Source organism: Scatophagus argus, chromosome 14, assembly GCF_020382885.2.
Source record: "Scatophagus argus isolate fScaArg1 chromosome 14, fScaArg1.pri, whole genome shotgun sequence".
Classification (NCBI taxonomy): Eukaryota; Metazoa; Chordata; class Actinopteri; family Scatophagidae; genus Scatophagus; species Scatophagus argus.
The window spans coordinates 23112740-23129999 of record NC_058506.1 but is presented as its reverse complement, the minus strand read 5'-3'; the positions used below and the strand labels follow the sequence as shown (position 1 = coordinate 23129999).

At 48.0% G+C, this 17260-nt stretch overlaps 1 protein-coding gene across 4 annotated transcripts; it reads right to left on the bottom strand.

The window, feature by feature from the left end:
* Nucleotides 1–196: 196 nt before the first annotated feature.
* On the bottom strand, nucleotides 197–16416 carry nup98 (nucleoporin 98 and 96 precursor). Of its 4 annotated transcripts, XM_046411340.1 has the most exons (36): nucleotides 16225–16416; nucleotides 15563–15627; nucleotides 14804–14913; nucleotides 13834–13929; nucleotides 13370–13555; nucleotides 12875–13014; nucleotides 12349–12456; nucleotides 11814–11997; nucleotides 11517–11686; nucleotides 11279–11416; nucleotides 10705–10840; nucleotides 10526–10618; nucleotides 10285–10428; nucleotides 9935–10068; nucleotides 9580–9767; nucleotides 9377–9493; nucleotides 8953–9145; nucleotides 8595–8694; nucleotides 8107–8220; nucleotides 7862–8000; nucleotides 7586–7763; nucleotides 7261–7422; nucleotides 5936–6175; nucleotides 5706–5838; nucleotides 5329–5588; nucleotides 4882–5066; nucleotides 4476–4732; nucleotides 4066–4341; nucleotides 3827–3984; nucleotides 3525–3665; nucleotides 3273–3424; nucleotides 2327–2548; nucleotides 1898–2139; nucleotides 1512–1666; nucleotides 1259–1370; nucleotides 197–1130 (listed from the first exon to the last, which is right to left on the bottom strand). In XM_046411340.1, the coding sequence occupies exons 3-36, from the start codon at nucleotides 14880–14882 to the stop codon at nucleotides 931–933; spliced, it is 5532 nt and encodes a 1843-aa protein (XP_046267296.1). In that variant the 5' UTR covers nucleotides 14883–14913; nucleotides 15563–15627; nucleotides 16225–16416; the 3' UTR covers nucleotides 197–930. The 4 variants fall into 4 exon arrangements, with proteins under 4 accessions (XP_046267296.1, XP_046267295.1, XP_046267298.1 ...); XM_046411339.1 differs by lacking the exon at nucleotides 15563–15627; XM_046411342.1 differs by lacking the exon at nucleotides 15563–15627 and having other exon boundaries at nucleotides 10285–10425.
* Nucleotides 16417–17260: the final 844 nt, after the last annotated feature.

Sequence of the window (17260 nt, the reverse complement as noted above, 5' to 3'; positions counted from 1 at the left end):
AGATCATCTCCGTATCAAAGTGAGTTTTAATAAGGAATGGGCTACACAAATAAAAATAAATAAATAACTCACACTTAAAACTGATGCCAAGTCTGTTTTATGAATAAGGTCCAGGACTATATGTTCATGAGTGACATTCAGTAGTTAACTTGAACGAGAACCAGAAATGACCTGAAAACAAACCACTGTATGTTTATTTCTACCCGACTTTATTAAAAATATTCTCAACAAAAATCACACACACACACACACACACACACACACACACACACATCCACAGCAGAAAAAAGAAATCATACAGAGCTTCCCATTTGACAAAACTCATTTTACCTTCACAACAAAAACAAAAACCTTATTGGCAAGCTGACAGTTAATCTGCAAGAAAAGAAACACCAATCAGTCAGCCAACTGATCGCTGAAGCGTTTCTTCCAAAACTCTGCATCCGATTTATGAATAATTAGGTGGACAATAAAAATGAGCCATACGAGTTTCCAAAAATATACAACATTTGTGTCACACACAGAAACTCTACAAAAATAGAGCATCAGTCCCTTCACACTCTGAGTCAGGAAGTCCGTCTGCGTGACTTCCTGGTTGGTTTCCATCACTGGTTTCCATCCGCCAAACAGGAAGTGAGGACACAACAGCTGATCTGCACACCGTTGGTCTCACACAAAGTAACTTCAACTACTGACACAGTGAATGGAGACCAGGACATGACTGGGAGTGAAACTGGTTTCCAAAACCACCTGCCAAACAGGAACTTTAACTGGTTTGACTGGAAAATTCTCAAGAGAAATGATGAAAGTCTGATCCTGATGGTGTAGAAGAAGAACCTGACAGACACACAGAAGCTTCGTCTGCTGCTGGACAAACTCCAGCTGAAAACTGTCACACTTTTCTTCTCATTGGGTCAAACGCCTGTGATCTCACTGGCCGACGACGAGCTGCCGCAGGTACGACTGCGTGAGGCCTCTCAGCTCCTCCAGCGTGTAGTCCTCCGGCATCGGCAGGCGGGTGACGTGCGGCGCCAGCTGGGCGAGGGGGATGCTCAGGGCGTCGGACGCTGCATCGCCCTGCTGCAGGCTCAGCACCACCCGCAGGATGTTTGACACACGTTTCGCCATCTCTGCAGGGAGGGAGGAGGGGCAGAGCTCAGGTTGGATCCTCATCCAACAACAGCAACAACGAGATCCACCTTCATCCACCCATCAGCCAATCAGAGGGCAGTAAATGAATGGTCAGCGAAGCTCTTACCTGATTGGGCGAGGCGGTCTCTGGCGGCTCGGCAGGGCAGAAGCTCGATCCTGCCACAGAGCGACGTCACGTCCGTGTAGAGGCGCTCCAGCTCGTATCCGGCGTTGTCCAACTGTCATCGAGGACACAAACATCAGACAGACCTCACATCACTTCTCAGGGTGGAATGTGTCCAAGTACATTTACTCATGTACTTGTACTTTACCTGAGCATTTTCACTTGCGCTACTACATACTAGTACTAGCGTCCATACCTGCTGGATGTTCTGCAGAGTCTTAATGACTCGGATGTAGTCCAGGTAAACCCTCCCTGCAATGTCCCAGTCCTGGATGGTGGCGCTGTGTTCAGGGACCGCCAGCCCCTCCAGGAACTCCAGCAGGTAGTCGTGGTTGTCGTTGACGATGCAGTCTGCAGGAGGACAAAACAGATAAACAAAAATTAGAAGCCTCATGTAAAAATCAGACTCAAAGATCTGTCCAAACTTTGCACTCCTGACAGAAACTCATTTCTTAAACTGCTTTGACTTTATTCTGAAAGCAGACACGGAGACGGACAGGAAATGAGGGCAGCGAAGCAAACACTGTGATCTTTGGGGACGTTGAAAACCAGTTGAAAATGATGCCAACAGGAGGCACTGACCTGAGGCCAGGTGTTGGATAAGCAGCCGGTGACATTGGTTCCAGTAACCAGCCCGGTACAGGTGCAGGGCCTCCTGGTGTCTGTCACCGTCTCGACGGGCTCGGGTGGCCTTGGCCTCGTGGACCCACCGGTCTGGGATGAGCAGCCTCTCGGTGAGGAAGCGCTCCCTCCGGACCGACTCATCTGTGTCCTGCAGGGGGCAGTGGAGGGTCAGCATCTCCCTCACTGCTCGCTCCCGCTGACTGAAGACAGAGTGGCAGAAGTTAAAGAACAGAAACAAAAGGACGTGAAGAAGACTCACGCAGACAGAAGTCAGACATTAAATCAAGCGTCGTTTTTGTCATCAGCTAACTGGTAAAAGCTTTCAGTTAAACGTTACGCAGAGACCTGCAGAGGACACCAGAGCAGATAAAGACGAGCTGGACGTACGTGTGGTCCGGGATGTGCAGCAGGATGAAGACGGCCATGTGCCACAGGCCGGCGCTCTCCAGCTGTGCGGCATAGCTGCTGTGGAGAAGTCCCTGGCGAGCAGCGCTCAGGTTGCTGTAGTGCAGCGCCTGCAGGACATTCCACAGGTGCCAGCTCAGGCGGTAGTCCAGACGCTCCCAGGTGACGGTCAGGGGGTCCAACAGCTGCTGCAGGCTGTAGTGTCTGCAGACCACACAAAGCCTCAACAAGTCGTTCACTCATCACTGATGGCGTGACCCTGATAAGGTCACAGTGATGTCATCAGTCACCTTCAGCATGCAGACCACAGATGTGTGACAGCAGTTGGAGGTGCTGATCCGTTATGCTAAATGCAGGAGCTACAGCTAATGATTACTTCCATTACTGATAAACTTGCTGATTATTTTTTGACTCATCAGTGATTTGGTCCATAACGTGTCCCAGAGTCCAGCAGGATGCCTTCAAATGTCTTCACAAGACAAGGAAAAGCGAGACACTGTTTTTCTGAAGCATTTTGCTGACAGTACGACTCGTTCGCTGTGATGTGAGGATCGACCAACAAGTTAGCTGACTTGTTTCAGCTGTAAAACCTTCGGGCTGAACCAGCTTATATGGACAAAAAGTCGATATTCTGGGACCAATCATTAGTTAGCCATAAAGCTGTCACTTCAGGACTGAAATAAGCTGAAGACAAAATGTGTCCAGCTCCAACCCTGAACTGTTCACCCAATGACCAAGAACAAAGCCCGGTTCAGTTTGATGACATCTGATCAATCTCTGATCAATGAAAAGTCTGATGGCTTTCTGATGGCTACAGCAGAATTTCTGGACCTCCGCCCTTCACTGACGGAGGTGAACGGGAGGTTTTCCTGTGTCCATACTAGAAAATCAGAACCAATCGGCATGTAAATAGGTGAGACCGGTTTACCTGTCACTGTACAGTTTGAGCAGGTGGAAGCAGAGGTCGTGCAGCGGCCGTTTGGACACCTCCTCCTCCTCCTCCTCCTCCATGTCCAGCTGCTCCTCCTCCATGTAGGGAGGCAGGGGGGCACAGGCATACCTCCCCCCGTCACGTGTTCCCTGCAGGACAGAAATGGAGCAGACGATCAGTAGGCAGGACGCTCGCTGTAACAGCAGGTAGAAACACCACATGACCGCGGAGCAGCAGGCGGCAGCTCACCTGGAAGGCAGCCTCATATCTGGCGAGAGCGTCTGCCACCGAGGCGGTCGGAGGCAGCATGAACCAGAGGTGGACGGCAACGCAGCGCTTCCAGTCCAGCTCAGAGCAAACGTTGACCACGGAGTCAGACGACTGCCACACCTGAAGGACGACAGGAAACAGCAGCAGATACTTTGAGAGGGCTGAAGATCAAGAGGGGAAAACACATTCATGACCTTCAACACACGTCTTCGTCTGTGTGTCCAGCGAACAGATTTCTGCTTGGCTTTTGAAACTCAGGGAGTGAATCAAACATGTCATACAGGTTTGCCAGCGAGCAGCGTGAAGATGCGAAGTCGGTCCTCAGGCAGGTAGCAGTCGGTCTGCATGCGGTTCCAGTCAGCAAGCTGAAGGGCCAGGAGGTCCCGGCAGTACTGAGCACCCATGGCCTGAGACAGCAGCAGGGACAGACGGTGGTCTCCTGAGGACAAACGTCAGTTCGTCATCGCCGACATGTTCGTCTTCTGTCTCTTGTCTTTCTGTCTGCGGTGTGAAACCTCACCTTCCTTCTGTGCCCGTCGACACGCCTCACTGATGCGGTTGCCCGTCAGGTAGCTGAAGATGGCCTCTGTATGACGACCTTTCCCTGCCAGCGCCACCTCCTCCTCCACCCTGCAGGTGGCTCCGCGGGACAGCCAGGCCGAGAAGGCTCGCCTCCTCTCCAGCTGCTGCTCGTACTCGTTGGGCGGCACAACATCTGGATCCTGCTCTGCGGGACCCAACCGGCCCCACAAAGCCTCACACAAGGTCCAGACCTCAGACCAAAAACCCAGGAGAGCTGCAAGAGACAGACGGAGAATCGTGAGGCAGGATGACCTCCACCCAACACCCACGTGGTCAGAGTAACCACTAACAAGCATTCAAGCTAAACATTAAGTGAAAACCTGCAGAACAGACGATCGTTTCTCTTACGGTCTGCGTCTCCTTGCTTCTCCTTCAGTTCTGTGATCCACTCTGCGTATTCGTGGAGCGCTGCCACGCCGGGCTGCGGTCGGACCAGAGGGCAGGTTGAGTCGCCTGTGGTGGTGACTGTGCTGTGCTTCAGACAGATCTCCAGGGGGCGCTGCAGCACCTCCTGACCCTCCTCCTCCTCCTCGTTGGTCTTCACCACTGGAGGCTGCACATCCACCAGCTGCTCCAGCACCACCTTGTAGGGGCTTTCTATCAGCCTGCAAGAGGAGACAGGAAACACATCAGTCACATGACTCACACTCCGAGTACTTCCTGTGTGATTTACGGTTCACATCTCAGAACAATAAGATGTTCACTACAGAACTAAAACAGGTACTGACTGTGTGTCTGTGTCTGTCTGGCTTACGGTTTGCTCCTGGCAGGTTTTGGCAGGAAGCTGAAGTCACTTTTGGTCATAGGGTCTTTACGCTCAAGCTGTTTGCCCAGAGGTGAGCTCAGCTGGTGGCCACAGTGTGCCAGCGTCCAGCCGGGACCCCACCCCACCCGAAAGGAACGACCCGCAAACAGACCGGCATCCATCAGCAGACCCCCCTACACAACAAGAATGATCATGAATGTGGAGAAACAATTCAGGTGGAGGAGCTCCTGTGATGACATCACAGAATATTTTATTTCCTGTTAGAACGTGATTCAGCCTGAACATTTGAGTATTTATATTATTTCACGTTGACAGGAGAAGATTTTAATTCAGCTTCAGAAATCTGAAGCCAGTCGCACTGGGAAAAGGGTTCCTGTTTGAACGTGTCGGTCGTAGCTGTTCAGCTGTTCAGAGGTGAAACAAATGAGCACCAACCTTCCCCTGGGTCACCGACTCTTTGAGGGGGACGGGGCCGCCCAGACGCCGGACCCCGACAGTCCTGATTGAGGGCTCTGGAGTTCGAGGAGGCAGCAGGAAGGATGTTGGGCCCGAGCCCACCCAGTGTGACGACCGCGGGGCTTCAACAGCAGCCGGAGATGCTCGAGACAGAGGAGGAAGAAGAGGATGAGGAAGCCGAGGAGAATCTGCCAGCTGAGAGAGGCCGGAGGTGAAACGAGCCTGAAGGAGGCCTCCCGCTGCAGACAAAGACAAGTTTTCTGTCACCATCATCATGTTTGTCATACGCTCACTCGTGCAGGAAACAATCCTGATTCGGACCTCATTACTGTCAGGCAAAGCTTAGCATTTCCTACCGGAGGGTCGGCTCGGAGCTACCGGCTGGACCAGATGTGAGGACAAGACGTCGGTGGAGACCTTCATTGCTCCGTGATCCTGGAACATGTCGCTCTCCTCCTCGTCCTCAGCAAACAGAGACGCCTTCATGATCTGCAAACAGAACAGAGAGGAGCCCAGAGTTTAATTGTGGAGGTGGTGTGATGAAGTCATGCACTTCCTGTCAGCCAGAAAGTCTGTCTGTCTGTACCTGGAGGGTGTGGGGGTTGATCCCCAACGAGGATGCTATGTGGCTGGACGTAGAGACGCCGTCGTGCTCTGCAGAGATCAAACCTCCGAGTCTCCCACCTGACATGACCATCTCCCCGCCCTCCAGCTCGCCACCGTCCTCTCCTCCCAGTATGCTCTCTGTGGGGAAGCTCTGGGTGATGTCAGCCATGTCGCTGTCCAGTTCGGCCACGCCACCCGGCAGATCGGCAACAGCAGTGGACTGATGGGACAGATACGGACACACAGTCAGGCTGTTGGTCTGTCTGAACTCTGACTCACTCTTCGGTCACGGATCATAACACCTACTGACTGACTGAACACATTAAACTGATCTCTTGTGTTTCAGTCGGTTTTCTGAATGTTGTCAAAACACAGTGCATAAAGCATCCACATTAAAACTTCTCTAACTAACTAAAACCAGATCCAATTAGAGACTGGTGATGGACACTGCTGCTCTTTCCACAAACTTAACACTCCAGACATGATTATCTTAAGCAACTTTATTGGTTTTGCTTTCATTAATCACTCTGAAAATTAGTACAGGTCATGTGACATCCCTTAAAGCAGGCTGAAGTTTGAAATGTTTCTCTGCTACAGAAGTCTAACATGAGATTAACATGTAGCTACGAAACAGCAACAAACACACTCTCTGACGCACTGGTCTGATGTTTGTTGAAGCTTTTGTTTGTTCCTGATGTAATCATGCAGAGCTGTTCGGCTTCAGATAAAAACAAAATACAAACGTGTCTGTTTTGGCTGTGGGACGGATGCGGACATGAAGCCTCCGTCTGAAGGCTGTGGGGACGTCCATGTCACTTTGTCTTTTATCTCTGCTGATTTCTGTCAGTGATACTTCTTTCTTTTCTAAATATAAGACCCGATGTCCAGCACTCCATCTAGTGGATGGGGCTGGTGGTGCTGAAGGCCTGAGCTGACCACCAAACAACGTATTGCTCTGCACTTCTGTCGCTCAACACATTTCCAAATTCAACAGAAATATCCTTCAGATAAAAAAGATTTAATTTATATTATACATATTTTTATATTTCTCGTTACTTCAACTCGAATAACCTAAGTGTTATGAACACTTTTAAGGTTCTGACAAGTTGAAAATTTATGTGGAAAACTCATGCTGGAACTAATAAAACAATGAAATTATTTACTGCTGTCAAAAGGACAGAAAGCTTCTGCTGCTACAACCAAACAGCTGAGAACAAGCACAAGTTTGAGTGAAACACTTCTTTAATCATCTCAGCTGTGTCAGTGAGGATGAGGATGGATGCTGATGGTGACAGGCTGCTCTACCTGAGCCTGTGGCACCACCTGCTGCTGGGACAGGGGAAGCTGCTGCTGCAGTCTGGAGGGAGGAAGTGGCATCACTGCCTTGAGCTTCTTGGGGTCAGTTTTGGGTGGTATGTCGTCCTCCTCATCAGAATCCTGCAGCCCATATTTGGAGAAATGGGCCACCTGCAAGACAAGGATGAGGAGTCAGTAACACCTGAGTCAACACGCAGCACACACTGGTGCAGCTCTCATAGTGCATCAGAGTTCAGTTTGAGGAGACAAAAGACAGACTTCTTATTGGAAGTAAATGAGCTGAAGCTGGTCTTTGTGAGCAGCAGTGACTGACCTCGAACACCCAGGATCCAGTTTCAGGTCTGTACTCCAGGAAACGGGCTCCCTGTCTGCGCGAAGCTTTCTCCAGCCGGCCCTCATAGTTCATGTCGTTCAGACGCTCGGGGCTCCTGATCTGAGTGCAGGTGGTCTTGTCGTTTGGCCAAACGCCGTCCAGAGTCACCTCGGCTCGCCTACAACAGGGATCAGGTGAGGACAGGAAGCAGACGAGACCAGCCAACGAGCAGTCAGCCAACACAAAACATTTCCCCCTGACAGCCTGTGACTTCACCTGTTAAGCCCCTCCCCTTCTGGTGGCTTGTTTTTATCATCCGGGTAGACAATGACCTCTTTGCGTCTGAAGTGGACAATATGGTCAAGGTTCAGTCCCGTCACGTTCACCTCGCCAGGGAAAAAGACGGAGCCGTATCCTGTGAGCGCCAATCAGAACAGAGCGTGACAAAAGTCAGACATGCTGAGCGGCTGCAAGGTGATGCAATGCGTTTGGCCATTACAGTCTGAGAGGGAGGCCATTACCTTTCCTGCCCACAGAGAAGTTCTCCACCACACACTCTCCGTTTTCATCCACCATGTCAGCCAGCTCCTCCATGGAGGGGATGGTGTAATAACCAACCCGGGTCAGAACAATGCCTGAAAAGCAGCAAACACGAGCATCAGTGGTTTCAGCCTGCAGCCTCTCAAACCCAATCAGGGTGTTTTTAAAGGTCGACATCAGTGCTGCTTTGCTGCTGTGTTGTGTTCTTGTTCCAGTAAATTCAAGTGGGGAAGTGGCAGAGAACAGAGAGGACGACAAAACACTCTTTCCTCAGACTTGTGTTCAGAGTTTAGTTTATGATTTATATATATAATTAATATATATATAAATATATAATTTATAGTTTAGCTTCTGCCCCATCTGTTCACCACAGCAACTGCTAAAAGTTCAATAAATGGTCAAGCTGATCACAGATCAATACACACACATTTCAGTGATGTCATATATGCAAGTCACACAGTGTTTCTACCTGCTGGGTGAGGAGTCTGTTGTGACTCCTGCTGCTCCTCCTCTCGCTCCTCCTGCAGAGACTCCTCCCCCAGAGACACACACACGTCCTCGCTGCTCAGCTGAGGAGATACAACCACAGTTCACACATAAGTTGAGAACACACACTTATAGTGACTTATGAACGCAGTTCGACCTCCGCGACTCTTCTGAGCTGTGCTTATGTTGTTTCTGACATGACTCAAAACATCTGCTGTGTGAGAAAAGGTGATGACACAAACTGATCTGTTTGAATCAACACTGAATATCCAGACATCCCACCAGACATCACATGAACACATGATCAGATGTGACGGGACGCGAGTCCAGCAGCTGCTCACCTCCAAGCCGTTCCTGGTTGCTTTGTGCATGTTGAGCTCGCTGATGGTGTCCTGCAGGCTGGTCTGAGCACGGCCCTGTGGGATCGGCTTTGCGATGGGGTTAACATAGAACTGGGTCACCTCTGGATCGTCGTCTGTCCGACTGCTGGGGCCCGGCACCTCCCTCAGCTCCTCCTCCTCCTCCTCCAAATGACTGCAGACAGGAGAGCAGTACGTTATCAAAACACTGTTAATAGAATTAAATTTAAAATTCTGTAGTGGAACACAATGAAATGTTCCACTGAACATCAAATTAACTGGACTTGACTGGTGCTGAGCTGCTGCTGTGTTTAAAGCCCTGCAGAGAGCAGACAGCCAATCAGAGCACTGTATATGTGTGTGTGTGTGTGTGTGAGTGAGTGTGTGTGTGTGTGCGCGTTCAGACCTGTGTCCGTTCTGTGGATAGTCCGACGGGGACGCAAGGTCGTCCGTCTCTTTGCTGATTGGACCGCTGTACTGACTGCTGTTCAAGTTCTTAAGAACGAGCTTCTTGATGCTCTTCCTGTGGACAACACATGCAGGTGAACTTGTTGTCACCGCACGTGCACACCTTTTCACACACTGTTGCCATGGTGATCACATGAGTACCTGGGTACAAAGGCTCCATTAGTGAGCGAGGGCTCATCATCGTCCAGGCCATCGAAGAGCTGTGACTTGACGGCCCCCGATGATGTCAGAGCTTTGGGGCGGACCCTGGTCGCAGGCCGAGGGGTCAGCTTGTAGTGAGTGGGAGTGGTCAGAGCCTTCTGGGCAGTTGGATTGGTTGGTTTCAAACGCTGTCAGAAAACAGGATTTATGATTGGATACTGAACCCGTAGAAACACAACTCACCAACGCAGTCATCGGCCTTGATTACATCAAGTTTACTGTGCTTATCAAACAGCTGCCTGAGTGACTGAAGACAAAGTGCAACACCACAGTGAAAACACTGCAAGTGGGTCACCTCCTCTTTCTTCTTGGGGTCTGACAGCTGGTTTCTGAACAGCGGCGAGTCTCCGTACGGCGAATAGGCCAGAATGCTGAGCTGTTGCTGAAGCATGGCCTGCTGGGCGGTCGCAGCACTTGGATCTGTGAGGGCTGGAGGAGAAATAAAATGAGACTGTGACCAGTTTCAAGCACAGGCTCAAGAACACATTTCACCCATTTCACATGGCTGTAGGGTGCAACTGAATTTCCATTTCACCGCGACACTAAAGAGAAGAGATGCTGCAGAGTCTTCGTCAGTGTTTTGAATGCTGATAGACATGCAGACAGGAAACAGAAGCATCACAAATTCCTGAGCGAGCCGCTCACCAACTGGCTGCTGCGCCGCTCCAAAGCCCAGCGTGCCGGTTCCACTGTTAAATCCAGTTGTTCCAAACGTTCCCATCGCTCCCAGTGTGGTGCCCAGTTTGTTCTGGTTGTTCCCAAACAGAGACGTTTGTCCAGTGCCCACTGCTGAACAAAACAGCTTTGTATCAGCACATACAGCATGTCACCACTGAACCGTCTGCTCACGGTTTCATCTTTCCTGATGTCACAGATCCTCTCCTACCTGTTCCGAAACTGGTTCCCAGTGCAGTCCCCAGTCCCCCAGTGGTCGGCTTGTTCCCAAACAGACTCCCTCCAGCAGGGTTTGCGCCAAAACCTGCACCAAGTGTGAAACAGAGTGAGATAGCAAAGCAGCGACGAGGAGGCACGTCACCACATCTGCAGGAACACTGGCAGACTTACCGAAGGTGGAAGTGTTGTTTCCAGTCCCCAGCGTGAGGGCCGGTTTGTTGCCAAACAGCCCAGTGCCAGTTCCAAAGGACGGGGCGCTGGTGGTGGTGGTGCCAAACCCAGCCGTCTTACTGCCAAACAAACTCTGCTGTAACAGACAGGAACACAGGAACACCATCAGAGCAGCAGAGGTTTCTAAGGGCGCCGCTGGTCAGACGTCAGTACTGGTTTAACATATGAATTTGTGTTCAAAACAGTCAGACAACAGAGCAGAACCTCAGGGTGGTCTTCCTTCATTCAACAGAATGAAAGAAGACTTAAAGAGAATTGAAACAACAGAAACACTGAGAGGAACTCTGGCAGTCTCATCACACAGGATCACAGCACTGTGCCAAGCGTTGTTCCATGAGAGCAGGAGAGAACCTTACAGATGTTAAAATAAAACTATGATTATTATTATTATTATTAATATGAAGTGTATTTATTACCAACTATGAGTCAAAGAGAAAAAGAGTTCAGGTTTCTAATCTGGTACTGACTCAAGTAATTACTGCCCGTTACTGATAAAATCATCCCCAGTTTGTACCTGAGTGCCAACGTTTCCAAATCCAGTGTTTGTTTGTCCAAAGAGGCCGGTGCCGGTGCCAAAGCCAGTGGCTGTGCTCGTCTGGGCAGCTCCAAACAACCCGGTCGACTGAGATGCTGCCGTGTTCCCAAACAAACCCTGAATCACCAGGGAAGACAGTGTGACAGCACAATTAAAGAAGAAGTTCATGCAGAGTCAGGAAAGGCCCTGAGGCTCATCTCCGCTGTCACGCACTCACAATGCTGCTGGTGTTGGCCTGTCCCATCGTGTTGGTGCTGCCAAAGGAGAAGCCGGTGCTCTGGGTGGTGGTGGCCTGGCCGAACGGCTTGAAGAGGCTGCTGCCTTGTTGCTGGGCCGGTTGACCGAACAGACTGCCGGCGGTTGTGCCAAAACTTCCAGGGGCTGCAGCTGGAGACAGGAAACACGGAGCAGACTGCTTTACACTCTATAACGCACCGCTTTATATACAAGTTCACTTCAACAACAAAGTGACATCTTCTGTCTGAATGGGCCAAGAAAATCTATCACCACTTACTCCCTGCTCCGAAGGAGCTCTTGTTCTGTCCGAAGGAGAAGCTGGTGTTGGAGGGGGAGGAGCCGAAGAGGCCCGTGGTGGCGCTGGACGTGGCCGTGGACGAGCCAAACAAACTGCCCGTCCCTGCAGCCATTGGGTTGGTAGGGCCCTTCCTGCCCGCCTGGTAGTCCTCCAGCCTCAACTCCTGCAGGGAGACACGGGAAAAAAAAAGCAAGGATCAGGCCATAATCTGAAAAATGTTTCAACAAACGAAGACATGTCGGGTCACCTGTAGATCACCACAACTGCATTGACTGCTCTACCCTCAGCTGCTCCAACAGCTGCATGACTGCATAACCCTAACCCTAACCCCCCGACTTCTACAAGAGAACAATTCACTTAAATGTAAGAAAGATGTCTCACAAAATTTCGATCTGTTCAGTCAGCGTCATGATTATTATGACTGTCCTTTTACAAATATAATCACTGGAGGAGGATCTGGTCAGTTGCACAGTATGGGAGCAGCAGCTGACGGAGCACCGGCCTTCAGACTCACCTCCAGCGATTTGTTCTCGTACTCCTTCATGGCTGTGATGCACTGGTGCTTGGTATTGATGCTTGTGGTCACACCTGCTTTCACCATTGTGTCAGTTCCTGTTGGAGGCTGAAGAGGAAAAAAGTAAAAAAAATAAAAATAAAAACTCCTTACTACCTGCACACCGTGTACTGCATGTACATATTAATCTGTACAAGACTGCAGGCAGACTGAAAACAGTTCCTGTGCTGTCCGACCATCATCTAAATCTGGTTTTAATGTCTTCCTGCTACGAGCAGCACCTCTGTTTTTTTCTTTTCAGCATTGCAGTGTAAGGACATGTTGTCCACTGATAACACATGCAGAAACCATCCTAAAGGTCTTAGGATGCATACTGACTGTTCTAAATGAACACTGTCATAGTCAGTTTTCAGTGCATACTCAAAACCAGCTTACAGTTAGTGTGTGGTATTGAACTGGGCCAAGCTACAGACAGGAAGTGTGTTTCCACATCCCATCGCATGTCCACTTTCGCTGAAGTACTCACATTGAATTTCACGGTGGTTCCAGGCTGCTGAGCAGCAGAGAACCCAGAGCCTCCAAACAGGGATGCCGCCCCCCCGAAAGGATTGGAGGTGGTGTTGGTCGACCCGAACAGCCCGCCGCTGCTGGTGCTGGTGCCAAAACCTGGAGGACACAATGTGACAAAGATGCTTCACCAGAGAAGATAATGAGCAGTGTGGAAACACAACTGTAGTTATTCAACATCTATTTACAAATCTCAAACACGAAGATGTTGTAGTTTGTAGTGTTTTTTCACATTTACATTAGAACAAGTTTGCTTTGTCTTCATACGTGTTTTCTGTTTTCTATTTGTGGATATCATGATGGACCAAACTGACTTTTTTCTGAACTGAATGATCACGTCCTTAATGGCAGTCAGATGTTTCTGAGGTCGCTACTGCGCCATCTGATCTGATGGAATAACACCGTGCACATGTGAAGTGTACAGCAGAAACAGTAAAGTGTGGCAGACTCTCACTTCCAAAAGAGGTGGGTTTGCTGGCACCAAAAGCATTGTTCGGCTGGGAGAAGAGTCCACCAGTGGTTCCTGTTCCGGTGCTGCCAAACAGGCTCGTTGAAGTGCCACTCGCAGCACCAAAACCAAAGCCAGTGCTGGTGGAAGAAGTTGCCGGCTGACTGAAAGTGCTGGAGCCAAAGAGACCACCTGCAGGAAAGAAGCAGGGACCATTCAGAGTAAAGCATTTATTTATACCCCTTAAATGTAACCTTATATTTTATATCATAATACATTTTTGTGCATGAGTATAACTAAACTGTGTTTAAGGAGGTGCCTAGTGATTGAATAAAAATAGGTCTGAAAAATGAGACCGCAGGATCGAAACATGTGAAACTAACTTCAGACAGGAAGGGTCAAATATGCTGGACAGAGACAGTCAACAGAAAATCAACAGAGACACATGACTGAGACAAGAGCTGACAAACCAGGTTTATTCTGTGTGGAACCAAACAGTCCTCCAGCATTGGTGGTAGTCCCAAACGCAGACGTCCCAAAACCTCCTGTCGTCCCGAAACCTGTGTCTGCAGTTACAGAGAGGATGTGAAGAGAGGACGACAGGACAGACAGACAGATGGACCCACCTGCTGCAGCTTCATTCAGCAGGAATAAAAAGCTGGAACAATGAAACTCTCTGACAAAAGATTGAACAAAATAGTTAAGAGTCTCTTTGTCTTATTTGTCTGATAGCTGATGCTTATCAGAGCCAAATAATACAACCTAAAATCCACCTCACAAGAAAAGGTCAAAGTCACATCACTAATGACAAATTTACAAAAGATGTGTGTATTATTGCTATTCACATACTGGTTCATTTCATTTGGCTCATTGTGTTTGAACTGATTATCGACAATCCGAACAGCCTCTGGACCTCTGAACTGCTGTGTGACTACACTGGTTCTTCAATTCTTTTAAATTCAGCAGCTCACTGCAAAAAAGAAAACATTCACTTCCAATGCTCTGTGTTGCTTAGTGACATCAGCTACTAACTAGATCAAGCTAAGATGTGTCAGTGTCTGAGTGGTTTCTACTTACAGTCTAAAAGGTTTTCTGGTCAAACTTTAAATTATACATTCAGAGATGTCATCTAGTATGTCTGTAATTCCCCATCTTGAAAATCTCTGGAGTTATTGTCACAAACTAAACATGACTGATCGCTGATTTTCAGTACAGTCACACAAAAAATGCTCTTTTAGCAAAGAAACCACTTCTGTGAAAGTTTAATCAGCTTGTATACTGTGTGTTCTCATATCCTTTAAACGCCTAACAGTCTGAGAGCGTAACAACACATTGCAATTATTCTTTTCTGTCTGAGCTCATCTATAATGAGAAATACTGAAATAACTCGCCCTGCTGCTGTTTGAAGCCCAAATTTCAGATCAAAAAGCAAGGACTTACTTTGTTGTCCAAAGGTTGATGAGGTGCCAAACCCCCCCGTCCCTCCTCCGAACGGAGTACCAAATGACTTGTTGAACATCTTGCTAGGCTAACACGACAGCATAAGTCCTCTGGAGACAAACAATGAAAACAGCAAGTTAACATCTGCATTCCTATAGCAACTCCTCCCCTGTTCATGTCCCAGCACCTGTGAGAAAATACCAGCAGGACGACAGTTTACATTTAAGCAAACTGCCACAACACAAAATCAGATTACAAACACTGCAGGAAAACTTGAACGGTTTTAATAAAAAGGCAGACAATGCAGTCTTTTCCAAACGTTTTTGGGAAGACTTTGGTGCTTGGATTTGGTGGGGCATTTAGGGGTCTACAATATGTAATATCTCATCATTCTAAGCCATTATTATTACCATATCAATGTGCATAATAAAGAATGAACAATATCCAAAACAACAGAACTTGCTGAATAAGTCCACCCGGAACTATCCAAAACCATTAGGTCTCTGAAAGTCATTTAGTTTTAGACTGTCCGAGACAGCTTGGGTTGCTTGGGCTTGGGCTGCGGTAAAGGATCAGAACTGGAACGAAAACCCCTTTAATGGAAGACAGAGTCCGTATTAAAGGTTTTCTTTGCACCATTTAACGTTCGCAATCTCAAACTATACTCAAATAAAAACTGTCTACTTCAGACTTACAGCAAATGGTAAGTTTGAGAAAGACCAAAAGCTCAAAGTTTCTGGTGTCATGTGGTGAAACTACCTGCTGCTGTTCAGATCAGCACTTTCTCTATTTCACGGTTCTAGACGAGCCGAGGATCTCCTGCTCTAAACGGTGGAAGCACAGCCTGAGGTTACAGAAGCAGATCACACCGGCCGACCTTCACTCAACTCGGGCTGAACTCTCAGACCTCCAGCTCCACGTGTAGCTGACCAGACTGTGCCATTACTTACTCCCATTAATCCAACATACAGCATGAAGGGTCAGTCCCTGCTGACTTTAAGCTACTGAAAAACCACACCTGTCACTTAGCGAGTCGGAGCCAGACATGACCAGTTACAAACCGCAAATTAACACACCCAGAGACAGCTAATCGTTAACACAGACATGGCCAAAGCGCAATTTCCGCGTCAGCTAACGACAGGGTATCGTTAGCTCAGTGATTAACCGCACAAACAAAGCTAACAAAAAGCTAACTCTTCCTTACTAGTCGGTAGGGAACATTTTTTAATTAATATATAAGCAAACCAGCAACTCCCCACTGAACGTGTTGCGGAAAGCTACTAGTCAAAAGATTGGACGTTACGTGCGTCAAGCTAATGTTAGCCAGCTAGCTCTCCCGCTAACTTCTTAGCGTTGCCGTGTAAACGCTAGCAAAACAAAAACAAAATAGACACAGAACAGTCGTTACTACACACATTTACCTTTACCAACGTCGCTATGGACACTTGGCCTCTCTATCAGCCCTCTCCCTGAAATGCTAAAGCTATACGGAGTCCAAAATGTGCAGCGACCAAAGTATCTTTAGCTAATCATCGGCAGAGCCGGGTAGCTTTGTCAACGAGGAGGGAAAACTGCAGACCAGCACCGTCACGACGCACGACGTATAGCAAATACGTCATGACGTTTTCGAGTTTCTTCTTCTGTTTTCATTTATATTTAATTGAATCAGTTTTCATTTCATTATTCAAAAAAGTATCCATACTTCAAAACATATGTTATGATACATTATTGCATAAATTACATAATTTACACAAACATTTGTCTTGTATATGGACTTTGTATGCTGGTTTAGATAATTTTTCATATATACAGTTATTTTTTTTCACCAACGTGTATGTATATAAGAGTTCCATATTTATGACTATTATTGTTCAGCTCTGTTGTCCTTGATTTTAGCTGGATGCTTGTCTCTAACTTGTCTCTAACTGTAAAATTGTTCTTGCTGTGTAACGGTAATGAGATGCACTTTTTAACTCTTTTCTTCCACTTTTCAGAATTATTTACAAAGTGGAATAAAAATGAAGCACACGAGCATGGCATGAGAGAGTCCAGAGCTGCGCTGAGGGTACACTTGACTGGGGGTGTAGACTTTGGGGGGTGGAGGCACAGACTGGGCCTTCCTGTGTAGAGTAGAAAGAGTAGAAATACAAAAGTCAAAAATAAAAATTGCAAAAAGACCAGCGTTAAATTAAAAGTACTTGTTATGACTTCAAAATAATGTATTTTATATGACTGAGTTGTAGTTCCGATGCATCATCAGGGTGGAGCTCATGTTAATGATTTCATACACTGCTGGGTAGTTTGTGAGTTTCGTTGGGATCAGGCGTTAACTGTTAATACCACATTGCAATGTATTTGTTGATTAGATTGTGTATTATTCATCAGAGCCTGTAGAGTAACTGCAGTTATCACATGCATGTGGTGAATGCCACATTCTGTGTCAGAGCTGTATATTGT